Source organism: Peromyscus californicus, unplaced genomic scaffold, assembly GCF_007827085.1.
Source record: "Peromyscus californicus insignis strain IS unplaced genomic scaffold, ASM782708v3 Scaffold_10__1_contigs__length_136768540, whole genome shotgun sequence".
NCBI lineage: Eukaryota > Metazoa > Chordata > Mammalia > Rodentia > Cricetidae > Peromyscus > Peromyscus californicus.
Window position 1 is genome coordinate 50,480,877 of NW_026294391.1, and position 12,451 is coordinate 50,493,327.

General features: G+C 39.9%; 1 protein-coding gene across 6 annotated transcripts in view; it reads right to left on the reverse strand.

Annotated features, from left to right (window-relative positions):
- Positions 1-4,198: 4,198 nt before the first annotated feature.
- Positions 4,199-12,451, reverse strand: part of Zfx (zinc finger protein X-linked) — a 49,265-nt gene continuing 41,012 nt past the window's right edge. For all 6 annotated transcript variants that reach the window (XM_052732581.1, XM_052732573.1, XM_052732554.1 and 3 more), the window contains 5 exons: positions 12,298-12,447; positions 11,790-11,933; positions 11,277-11,420; positions 10,456-10,596; positions 4,199-9,693 (listed from right to left, as the gene is read on the reverse strand). In XM_052732581.1, coding sequence (XP_052588541.1) covers positions 8,510-9,693; positions 10,456-10,596; positions 11,277-11,420; positions 11,790-11,933; positions 12,298-12,447 — 1,763 coding nt within the window. In that variant the 3' untranslated portion in view covers positions 4,199-8,509. The remainder of the gene's footprint in view (positions 9,694-10,455; positions 10,597-11,276; positions 11,421-11,789; positions 11,934-12,297; positions 12,448-12,451) is intronic.

Consider the following 12,451-nt stretch of genomic DNA (forward strand, 5'->3'; position numbering starts at 1 on the left):
AGCACTCTGGATACAAAAGCAGGTGTATCTCTGTAAATTCATGGCTAGACTGGTCTACATAGCAAGTTTCAGTCCAGCCAATGCTATATAGCAAGAAGACTTTGTCCAAAACAGAATAATAACAACAACAGCATATGAAATTGGAGAGGATTGTGGTAGGGGAGTACACAAGGATTCAGCGGGGAGAGAATAGGGAGATTTGATTAAAATACATTATATGCATGAAATTATCAAGCAATTAAAAAACTCTTAGCCAGGCGGTGGTGGCGCAGGCCTTTAATCCCAGCACTCAGGAGCAGAGCCAGGTGGATCTATGTGAGTTCGAGGCCAGTCTGGTCTACAGAGTTGAGTTCCAGGAAAGGCTCCAAAGCTACACAGAGAAACTGTCTCAAAAAAAAAAAAACAACAACCAAACAAAACCTCTTCTTTTGGTTATTCAGTCTTGTACAGGTTTGGGTGTGCATGGAGGCAAAGTCTACAGGCTGTTTACTCCAATTCCCTCAAGGAAACCAGTTTGCAGGGGGGATGGGGTATTAAGCTGTTTTAATAGTTGTTCTGTATTGTATAATATTTGCTCCAATAACATTTAAAAATTTTGAGAGGTCCCATGCAACTCACGCTGGCTGCAAACTCCCTAGGCAGCCCAGAGTGACCTTGGACTCCTGATCCTCCTGCCTCTGTCTCCCCAGTGTTTGGAATAGAGCTATGTGCCACCACGTCCAGGGTTACTCTCATTTTCAATTGGAAAAAATCTGACAGGCATTTTCTACTTTGTGTGTGTGTGCACATGTGTGATGGGGATGAACACAGCACCATGGCATGCATTTGGAGATCAGAGGGCAAGTTTTTTGGTGGTTCTCTCCTTCTACCTCACTGAGACAGCCTCTGTGTCTGCTGTCCTATGGACATCATCCAGGCTAGCTGGCCCATGGGCTGCATGGTGTATGTCGGGGGTCCTCCTGTCTCTGCCTCTCATTTTGCTGTAAAAGTTGGGGTTACAGGTGCATGGCACTGCATCCAGCTTTTGAAATTGTGGGTTCAGGGGGTTGAACTCAGGTTACTAGGCTTAGATGGCAAGCCTAGTACATGTCGAGCTGTCTACCTGGACCGATGGCTATTTTTTACAGGACAATTGTGTTCCAGGTAATGGAGCTGAGGAGACAACGTTATTTTTGTTTTTGTTACATAGTTCTGTATTTCCCCCCCCCAAAGTAGTACATTTTATAAGTATCTAAAGGCAATGAGTGAATTCAAAAATGCACTTGACAACAACAACAAAAAACCCGTCACTATCAGTCAGGCATGGTAATACACATCTGTAATCCCAGCATTTGGGAGGCTGAGGCAAGAGGAATGAGGTTTTGTTTTTTTTTTTTTACCCCACCCCAAGGTTTTGTTTTTTGAGACAGGGTTTCTATATGTAGCCCTGGCTGTCCTGGAACTTGCTTTGTAGATCAGGCTGGCCTCGAACTCAGAGATCTATCTGCCTCTGCCTCCCAAGTGCTGGGACTAAAAGCATCCACCATCACTGCCCGGTTTGAAGTCTAGTCTGGGTACACAGCAAGACCTTCAGGATGCAGTTCAGTGATGCAGCACCTAGTGAGCATGGGCAAGACCCAGAGTTCAAGACAAACATGGTGGTATACAGCTGTGTTCTCAGCGCTTGGAAAGTTGAGAACGAATAAGTTCAGTCATTATACTCAGCCTCAGTTCAGCTGATGAGGCCTTAAATTCAATCTCCAGACAGAAAGGAAGGAAGGAGAGGGAGGGGAAGAAAGGAGGAGGGGAGAGGAGGGAAAAAAGTTATTGAACATGAAGTAGAACTAAGGCTGTGGTTACAAGTTGGATAAGATTTATGTCATAGTCTAAAATTGGAAAAGAAAAATCTCTTCACTAGAGAAGGTGGACGGGCTGACAGGTGTAGACAGGAAAGTATTTGCCTAGCTAGCATACATGGAGATGGAACTCTGGGTTTGATCCCCAGCACTACATAAAACTGGAAGTGTGGTCCATATCTGCAGTTTCAGCACTCAGAAGGTGGAGGCCGGGGAGTCAGTTCAGTGTCATCCTCCAACTAGATAGATAGTGAATGAGTCATAAGACACAGGAAAGGAGAGAGGAAGGAGGGAGGGAGGGTATATATATATATAATATATATATACAATATATATTATATCTATTATTTATCTCTCTCTCTCTCTCTCTCACACACACACACACACACACACACACACACACACACACTGGCTTTGTAGACTTCAGGGCAATCACAGTCTAGCCTCCAAATTGAGATTAAAGGCGTGTGCTTTCATTTCCATCTTATTTTTCGTGTGTGTGTGTGTGTGTGTGTGTGTGTGTGTGTGTGTGTGTGTGTTGCTAGAGACTGAACTCAGGACCTTGCCCATGTTAGTCCAGTGTTCTACCGCTAAGATAAATCCTCAGCTCTAAATTTGCCCTTCATAATTATTTTTCTGCTAAGAACTGTATTGTATGCCTGCAATCCCAGCGCTCAGGAGGCAGAGGTAGGATGTTCTTAAATTTGAAGACAACCTTGGGCCAGCTAGACGGCTCAGTGGATAAAGGTACTTGCTGTCAGGCCTGACGACTCTCAAGTTTGATCCCTGGAACCCACAAGGTGGAAAAGAACCGACTCCTCAAAGTTGTCCTCTGATCTCCACATACACAATGTGGTGTGTGCAAACATGGCCACAATCAAATCAAATCAAATTGTGTTTAAATTGAAGCCAACCTAGGCTATGTATTAAGTCCCTCTCTCAAAACGCAACTTCTGAAGAACTATCAAAATATGCTGCTTGGGAGAAAGAGTCACAAACCCTGCCTTAGAGGCAGTGAAAATCAAGAATGGACACCAACATACACGGCCGAAAGGGAAAGCCTAGGCTGGCACAAGGGGACCCTTTCTCCATCTTTCCAGGCCCCAGTCAGGGTGGCTAGAGCATGCTCTGCAGGAGACAAGTCAGTCTTTGTGACTCAGAGCAGAGGGTGGGCTCCATTCCTCCAAGTGACTGGTTGCAGACAGGGCTTCCACTGCATGGAATTTGGAAGGAACCACATTGCAGCCTCTGAGTCTCCTGATTCAACATTACTATACTGACATTCAATGTTTGGTTCATTATTTTTCAAGATTTATTTTTGTGTGTGTGTGTGTGTGTGTGTGTGTGTGTGTGTGTGTGTGTGTGCGCGCGCGCGCACACACACCTGTGTGAGTAGATGCCATGTTACGTGCAGGTGCCCTTGGAGGCCAGAAACAGGTGTCAGATCCCTTGGAGCTAGAATTACAGTTGCTTGACATGGGTGCTGGGAACTGAACTCAGGATCGTCATCTGGAATAGCACCAAGTGTGTGCTTAGAGCAATGTTCTCCAGCCTAACATGTGGTTTCTTGTACATGTCCAACATGATCAGAACTCAAGAAGGGAGGACAGATGTAAGAGAATCTCCCAAACTTCAACATGTATCCCTGCTAAACAAAGATGAAGCAATCAAACTGCCTCCTCTTAGCAAGCAAATAACTACACAAGTCGAGTTCACGGTTATGTAATCTTAGCCAAAGTGTTCTGATACTTCGATGGCAATCCACACAGCTGTATGCCATCTAGAACTGATACAAAGGGCCTTGATAGCAAGGTATCCTAGTGGCCTTCCAGTATCAGCAGGTCACTAGTGCCCAATTCTTTGTGTTTTCCAATACCAGCAAGCCAGGTAACATGAGAGGGAACTGGACAGGGAAAACCAAGCCAAAGCAAAGGATTCTTGATTTGTGCCCTCAACTGGCGGTCAGAAAACACTCTCAAACTCCGAGGAGGACAGGGAGATGGCTGCCGGGAAAGTGCTTGCTGTGCATGCCCGAGGACAGGAACTCAGTCTCCACAGCAAAGGGCAAAGTCACGTGAGGACACATGCCTGGAATCTCAGCAAGGGGGAGGCAGAGTCAGGAGCACCCCTGGGGTTTGCTGGCCAGCCAGTCTAGCCAAATAAAATCCAAGTAGTTGCAGGGGCTGTGCTTTAAAGCAACAGTGGTTCCCTTGGTGGTGAAAAGTGCTAAAGTGAGGGGGTCACAGCACATCGGGCTTGTAACAAGATGGGGATGTGATCCAAGTCTCATTTCTGTGTGCATGTGTGGGATGTGTGCACAAGTACCCATGTATGCCTTGTCTATAGCCAACACTCCACTAGGGTAACTTAAAACAAAATAGGAATTTATTTACAATAGCAAAGATGTCAAAAATAACAGGAACAATATATAACAAATCCAAGAATTATTTATGAAAAAGGCAAACAATATATACATGAAACAAAAGATAAAACAAAATTCATAGGGCAAACTTAATTTTGACCTCCTAAAAAGCTGTAAAATGCAGCAAAACGTCCTTTTTAATATGAATTACTTTAGTAACTCTGGGCCAATTAAACACACACACGAACACACAATTTTCAGTCCTTCTCTTTACTTATCAAGTCTTCCTACCTTTGAGGAATGCAACATTGGGGGGCTATGTAAGAGTAGGAGGTGCAAGCTATTCAGATGTGCACTGAAGGATATCCTTAGTGACTGATCGGCTCAGACTTTTACAGAAAGGATAAAGCAAAAGTCTCTGGGTTCTAACTTACTCTCACTGTGCCATCATGTGAGCTTCCTGACTACACAAAACGTCACACCAAGTCATCTTTAGGTTCCTCAAGTGCTCTAAGATCACTTTCACTAAACTTGAGCATGCAACACAATCACTGGGGGAGCTTCCTCAAACACAGGCTGCTGGGGCTCATGCCTTGTCCCAGTTCACTGGGGACTGGAAGAGGGCAGAGCATCTGCATCTTTAACCAAGTCCCAGATTGCCACGCTGCCAGGCATTACTCTGACATCGATGTTCTTTAAGATACTCACTGATCCTGCTTTTCCTTACACAAATCTAGGACTTTACAGGAAATGAATAGCAAGATCCCCAGCGACAATAGGGCCGCATATCTTAGCAGAATTGGTGGGATCACGTTTTTAGAAGCAAGTCCTGGTTTTGTCAGACTTAGGACTCTGACTGTGATGTCCACCATCCTGTTGGCCATTGACCTCAAGTTTTGGTTATTTGTTATTTCATTTCTTAGGCCAACGCTGGTCTATATTACAGAATCTCACTGCTAAAATCAAAAGTGCTGCAAATCTCTCTCATGACTCCTGAGAACTTTTACCCAACTTGCAATTTTCACTACTACAGTGACCATCCTCCAGTACGTCGGATCTCCTAGAGGCCTCCAACCTGGGCACAAATGGGTAGCTCAAAGGTAGGGCTTCTGAATAGTGATAGTCTCCTTAGACTAAATGGGTTGAGAATTGATAATAAAACAAATTTTAAGTGCTTTCAAAACCCACATTATGCGCAGGTAATTTATAACAGGAATCAGAGATGCTAATAAAACAAATCATTTACAAAGATAAAAGAAAAAAATTAATTTCAAGGACATGCTCATCAAAGGACTCACCAATCACCTCTTAACTTCTCTGTAATGTTACTTGCAAATTCACAGGACTGAAATATCAGTATTTGCATCCAAGTCACAAAATTCAAAGCAATCAAGCATTTTGCATTCCACTGCTGCATAAAAGGAATTAAGAAATAGGGGGATGAAAATAATCCACTGCTTTTGATGTTTATTAGGTTTACAAAAACTGTACATTTTCTTTCTTAAGAAAAAGCATTAACTTAGTACTGGTATCAAATAGACTGAACATTCGTTAACAGGAAAATATTCTGATTTTTATTTTTGCACGTTATTCTCAAGTACACAATTACAATAATGTCACACATCCCCTATATGATTTTCTTTTTATGTATTTTACTTTTTTTACAAAGTATACAGAGGGAGGGACATACAATATTTAATAGGATATTTCTACAGAACAATAACTTATATTATGTCCTTGTAAAAATCTGTACCTCTTTAAAACATTTAACTGAAACATCCTTTTTTTGTTTTTTTTTAGCTTTGCTAATCAAAATTGTTTTAAGAATTAAAACTAGGTTGTAACTAATGTCAGTACATATCAGTGACTACTTCATTTTCTCTTTATACAGACAAACACATTTTATATTCACTTGACCAAACCCTTAAATACCTTTTAAAGGCTTCAATATTGTGCTTTAAAAAGAAAAGAACTGTGTATGGTTCCAGATTATGTAAAGAGAAATATAAAGTGTGTAAAGTGTAAAGTGTTGTGTTCCTTATCTTTCAGTTTATTAAAAAAATATGTTAAATGATCCAATCATTTGTATTTTCTGTACTGATTGTAGATTATTTTTAAATTTTATAAATTTCAATATTAGGTGTTTTACATTACTTCTGGGGAAAATAATAAAGTAGATTTTAAAAGTTCTCACAAAAAAAAGACAGAGCTTTCAAGAATAACAGGGCAATAAATCAAATCATTGTTGTGATGCATTTTTAAAGCACGTTGCGGAGGCTACAAAGGCAAAAGAATTCCCTATTGGATGGAAAGGCTAGGGAATCTATGCCTTGGCTTTGACTGGCATTGAGGATGGAGTTCCTACCAGCCTTAAGAACTTGATTTAGAACTAGACTAAATCAATCTAGCACTTCAGAGGTTTGCCAAACACCAAATAGTCAAGACATCTAACCCCAAAAATAGAACTTTGAATACAAATATTGATGACTAAGAGAAAGATGAAAGGTAAAAACCTAACGGCACGAAAGGGATGGAGCACCATAATGAGGCGGCAAGGCAGCTATCGAGTGGGAAGAAAACTTCTAGGTCTCCCCACGATGTGCCAGACCCGTGTGCCAACGGCCAATTCCAGGGACTCTAGAAACTGTTTTCCAAAAGACATCTTAACAAAATCTTAGTATCCAACTTCTTTTTACAAATGTCCTCAGTGATCAGACCTGTATGTTACAAACCGATGTTACAAACCGCCAGCTCTCAAAAACAAAACTGTGAAAGAAAGACTTGGTAAGGACCCAAGTGAGGCCTCAGCCTGGTCACACACTTGGACCATGTCTCTATCAAGCAATCCAAGACAACTGAGTGTTAAGTTTTTCAGGTTAACTAAGAACTAACAGAGCAGGCTCAATTTGCCAAGTCTAAGTCCTTATTAGCACCCGTTCTCTGGTCCATGGAGCCATCACTCCCTTTCTGTCCCTCTCGCTTAATCAGACAAGAGTTCTCTCTCCAGTTTCTCAGAGAGAACTAAGGGATTCCTGTCTGGATACCCATTAGCTTTTCAGAAAAATATAAAGGCATGGAGTTGAAACTGTATGAAAACATTGTATCTATAAACATCTTAACTTCTATTTTTTCAATTATTTTTCAATTACCAAAGATATTTAAAAGAAAATACCTTTACTCTTTAAAAATACTAGTGTCCTTATTTTCCTTCTAATTCTTCACCTGAGTAGTCTCTCTGAAGAGCAAGACTTACAAAATGCTCTCTCTTGCATCCCTGGATCTTTCACGTTACTGTAAATTTAATACTTTTCATTATAGATTTTAAGCAACTACTACTGGGGGTTGTGTGTATAAGTATGTAAAATAAGCAATACACACAGATACATGTTACATATATATGTGTATATATAGATAGATATATATAATTCAGGGTACATTTACATATATAAAGTTGCAAAAGATCCTATGAGCCACAAGTTACCCCTAGGAGATTCCAAAATGCAGTCCTCAATTAAATTTCATTTGTAGCACACAACCATTCCAAGACAAAGCAGCACAGACAGAATAATCAAAATACAACAAGGATCAAGCAAAAATTCCCAACAAGGTTTTCTAAAAGTTTGCTACACTGACAAGAGGTAAATAATCTAAAGAAAAAAGAAGTATATTTTGTCCACTAAAAAGGAAAAAAAAAAAAAAGAAAAGTAAACACAAACCCAGCCACTGTTCTTTTACTCAGCAATGCCAGGGACACGAAAGTTCATATGGAAACTTTCATAGTCATATGGCCTGCAAATACTAAGCAAGACAAGTAAACGACTTCCATGTTATGATCATGAGACCTCACCGTAAAAAACCTCCTGCTCCAATGTCTCTGACAATTTTATTGTGAGAAATTTGTGAGAAAAAAAAAATAAGTCAACATGAATACTTTCAGTTACCAATGCAAAGTTACCGTGTGTTAAATGGTCTTAGAAGAGTACCATCAAGGTAAGCAAGGTAAATATTTTAAAATAAATATAAAACTTCTAAGATAGAAAACTTCAGTATAGAATCAGGGAGTACTTTAGTAAAAGCAACTAACTTGTTGCTGCTTTTCCCCATGTTTAAACAAACTGAATGGAATTCAGAACACACTACTGAACAAAATGTAAAAAAAAAAAAAAAAAAAAAAGTCAACTAGAAGCAATAATTCTATTTGTACACAGCATAAATCAATATACAGTATTGTATGTGAACAAGACTGATTGGCTTTTCAATGAATTTTCTGTTTCCAGGCCAGTTTCTCTACAAGCATCTGTGAAGATTACTGTTAGGGCAGGCCAACTTCTTTATGATGTCGCATTATGTGCTGGTTCTTTTCCGAGGGTCTTCGAAATCCTTTCTTGCAGTACTCACAGCGGTGAGGATAGTCTTTCGTATGAATGGAGATAACGTGCCGCTTAAAGCCTGAGGCATCTGTAGTGCTATATTCACAGTACTCACACTGATACACTTTCCGGCCACTGTGCGTCTTCATATGCTTTTTAAGCTCACTCTGTTGCCGAAATCCCTTTCTACATCTCTTACACCTAAATGGAAGGTCCTTTGTATGAACCGAGAGAATATGGCGACTTAGTACAAATGGATCTGCAATCTTAAAGTCACAATGTCTACACTGGTGCATTTTTTTACCCTTGTGGGCAGCCACATGTTTCTTGAGTTCTGATGGCCTGTGAAAGCCTTTATCACACATGTCACACTTATGAGGATAGTCCTTTGTGTGAACTGAAATTATGTGTCGCTTCAAATCACTTGAGTTCGAACTCTTGTGGTCGCAATGCAAACACTGGTGTGTTTTGCTCTCTTGATGGATAAGAGCATGTTGTTGCACCTCTTTGGTATCTGAGAAAGTCAGAAGACAAACGTCACACTTGAACGGCATCTCTTTACTATGCTTAGTCTTTACATGTGTTTTCAAGTTAGAGGAGTCTGCGGACCTGTATTCGCAGTACTGGCATTCATAGGGCTTCTCCCCAGTATGGATTCGCATGTGCTTTTTGAGCTCTGATGGGTGGCGGAAACCTTTGCCACACTCTACACAAATGTGAGGAAAGTTCTTGCTGTGGACTGCCAAAAGGTGGCGATTCAATAAGCCTTGTTCAGCTGTTTCGTATTCACAGAATTTACACTTGTGCATTTTGTTGGCTCCTTTTTCCTTATGCACCATTTTATGAGTAAACAAAGCCCCAGCATGAGAGAAATGCTTTCCACACTCATCACATTCTATGGCCTTCTCTGCCTTGCTGGTCAGCTTGTGGCTCTCCAGGTGATTATGTAAACTTATCTTCTTGTTGGTAGTGTAGTCACAGTCAGTACAGCGGTACTTCTTCTTGGCAAGGTGTTCAGGGTGGTTTTTCATGTGCCTTTTCAAGAAACCTCTCGATTTAAACTTCTTTCCACAAATCATGCAAGGGTAGACAGTCAGGGGATGTCCATCTGGGCCGATAATTATTGCTATGAAAGTAAAGGAGCAGAAGTGATCAAAACATGCTGGTTTGGGGTTCTTCAGAAGTCTGAAGGTTTGCTCTAAACACTACAGTCAGGGGCTCCTAATCTGGGCTACATGCTACACATTTTTTTTTTTGTCATTTTCAATCTACAAGATACAGCAACCTGATCCTAAGAATTTGGTCTACACTAACCTCTTCCATTTTAATAAAATCAATTAATAAATATGTAATTTCTATTGAAAAGTGACAAACCCTTATAAATTTAGAAACCTAAGGGAATTATTCATATCAAGTTTTTAAATTAGAATGCCTGCTTTATTAAAAAACATTAATTTATGTTAACTTAGAGCTTAAATATACCAATAAGATTCTTAATATGCAAATTGGTATGTAAGAAATAAGCTACATCATACAAACTCAAGTACACAGCCTGCTGCTCTGTAAATTATGCCTGTTTTTATACTGAAATAATCATTATTTTTTTCCAAAATTAACACTTGCCAATATGGTTGCCTTTCATTTTCATGTAATTCAAGCTTTAACTTTTTTCATCCTTCTTTGATCCATTTCCCATTCCTTTTTAATCAAGAAAATCATTCATGAATATCACTGAATTCTGAAAATTATATTTTAAAATTCAATATACAAAAGCTACATGTAATCTAGCCACTAAGATGCCATCCCGATCAATCCCCCTGTGGATGCACACTAGCATTTCCTGAGAGCTTGCGGAGCACGCTGCACCGTGGAACTCGCACGCCCTCACCTGTTTGGTACTGCCTGGAATCAGGTCTTCTCCTTTTCTTTGGTTTTTGTTTAGCCAGTCTGCCAAGGCCAGCAGACTCATCTATGTGCAAGAGGGCACTTGCAGTGCCATTCCGGTTTTCAATTCCATCAGAATTATTACCTAACAATGTGTATTAAAAAAAAACAAAATCATACAGCATTACAAATTATAAAAGAATCAGAAATTCTTTATTAATTGTAACAATGAAAAGCCATGATACTCATGAATGACAGCAATACCCCACTCTAGGTAATGGAATTTTATGAACACATTCATTACAGTAAGACCATTGGAAATGCCTAGCTTCCAACACTAAAACATACATCAGTATTTTCCCCATGGGTTCCCATGCTGTTTCCCAAGATTTTAAAGTCATGAGCTTGATACAGTTAAGATGAAAAGTTCCAGTCTGAAAGCCTGTATACTTTATACAGTGTGTTTCCTTCTATGTAATATACACATAAAGGAAATGTCTGTTAAAAGTCAGGACAAGAAGTACACTTTAAAATCTTCCTCTACTCTTGTTTAAATCAAATAATCCTTATAACATTTCAGATTCCTGAAACCTAAAATCACAAAAACAGTTTTTCTTTTTTGTTTTTCAAGACAGGGTTTCTCTGTATAATAGCCCTAGCTGTCCTGGAACTCTCTCTGTAGACCAGGCTGGCTTCAACTTCACAGAGATCCGCCTGGCTCTGCCTCCCAAGTGCTGGGATTAAAGGCATGCACCACCACCGCCCGGCTACAGAAACTGGTTTTCAATCACAAACTCCTGTCTAAAGAGCTGCTCTGTGACTTACCATAAGCAGCTGCCCATGCAATTGGCATGAAGGTTTTCATTTCATTGTCTTCTATTTGTTGTTCATGCACTGCAGCTGCGGCTGCAGCATCATCCTCCCCAACAATCACTTCCATATAAACTTCGTCGGCAATTTCAGCAACATCTAAGTAGAAAATATATGAACTTTCCTGACCAGGTTTAAAGACATCATAGAGATACTTTTATTTGAACTCAGCTAATATGCAAACGGGAAGAAGTCCAAACATTACATACCTAGAACACAGCTTTTATATGATAAACATTCAACAAACACTTGCTGAATGACTCATTTCTTGGTTTTCACCATCATTTAGTTTTAAAGTAACAAACATTCTAAACATATATAATGGGTCAGTAAACAATTCCCTCAGAACATGCCAACATAATAATTTCTAAAACAATGCTACTTATTTCTTCAAATACCGACCATATAAAGGAGACAGAGAAAACACTCAGAAACACATTTTCTCCCACAGAAAGACCACCTACTTACTTATATCTTCATCTTCTTGCTGAGAGTCATTAACAGCCATATAAACCATCTTTTCCCTGGGAACACGAATACTATTGTTTGGATCAAGTAGTTCAACTCCATGATCATTCTCAGGCTCACTTTCCACAATGTCTACAGTTCCACCTATCAAGGAAAACAGCAGCTCCAATAATTTATTTTAAAATTTCATTTCCACTTCTTCCTTTCTTAAAATGTATTTTTCAGTTACTATGTTAAAATTATTTTATCTTCAGAAAAAACTTCACATCTTCTCAATCTAAATAACCCAAAAACAATTAGGCTGAAGCACTGATCAGGATGTGTAAGATGCTAAGGCTAGCAGTGGTGACACACGTCTTTAATTCCAGCACTTAGGAGACGGATCTCTTGAGTTCGAGGCCAGCCTGGTCTACAAATACAAACTGAGTTCCAGGATAGCCAGAGCTGTTACACAGAGAAACCCTGTCTCAAAAACAACAACAAAAAGATGCTAAGGCTTCCCTCTCACCTAAGTCATCTTCTCCAGGGTCAGCTTTAAAAATGTACACCTTGATGACTTCAGGGCAAGTGCCATCCACTTTACAAGGATCAATTTCAGGTTCCGTGTCCATGGTCAGTCCAGATGAAGCATCATGTTCTATTTTGCCAGCATCATCCACTAA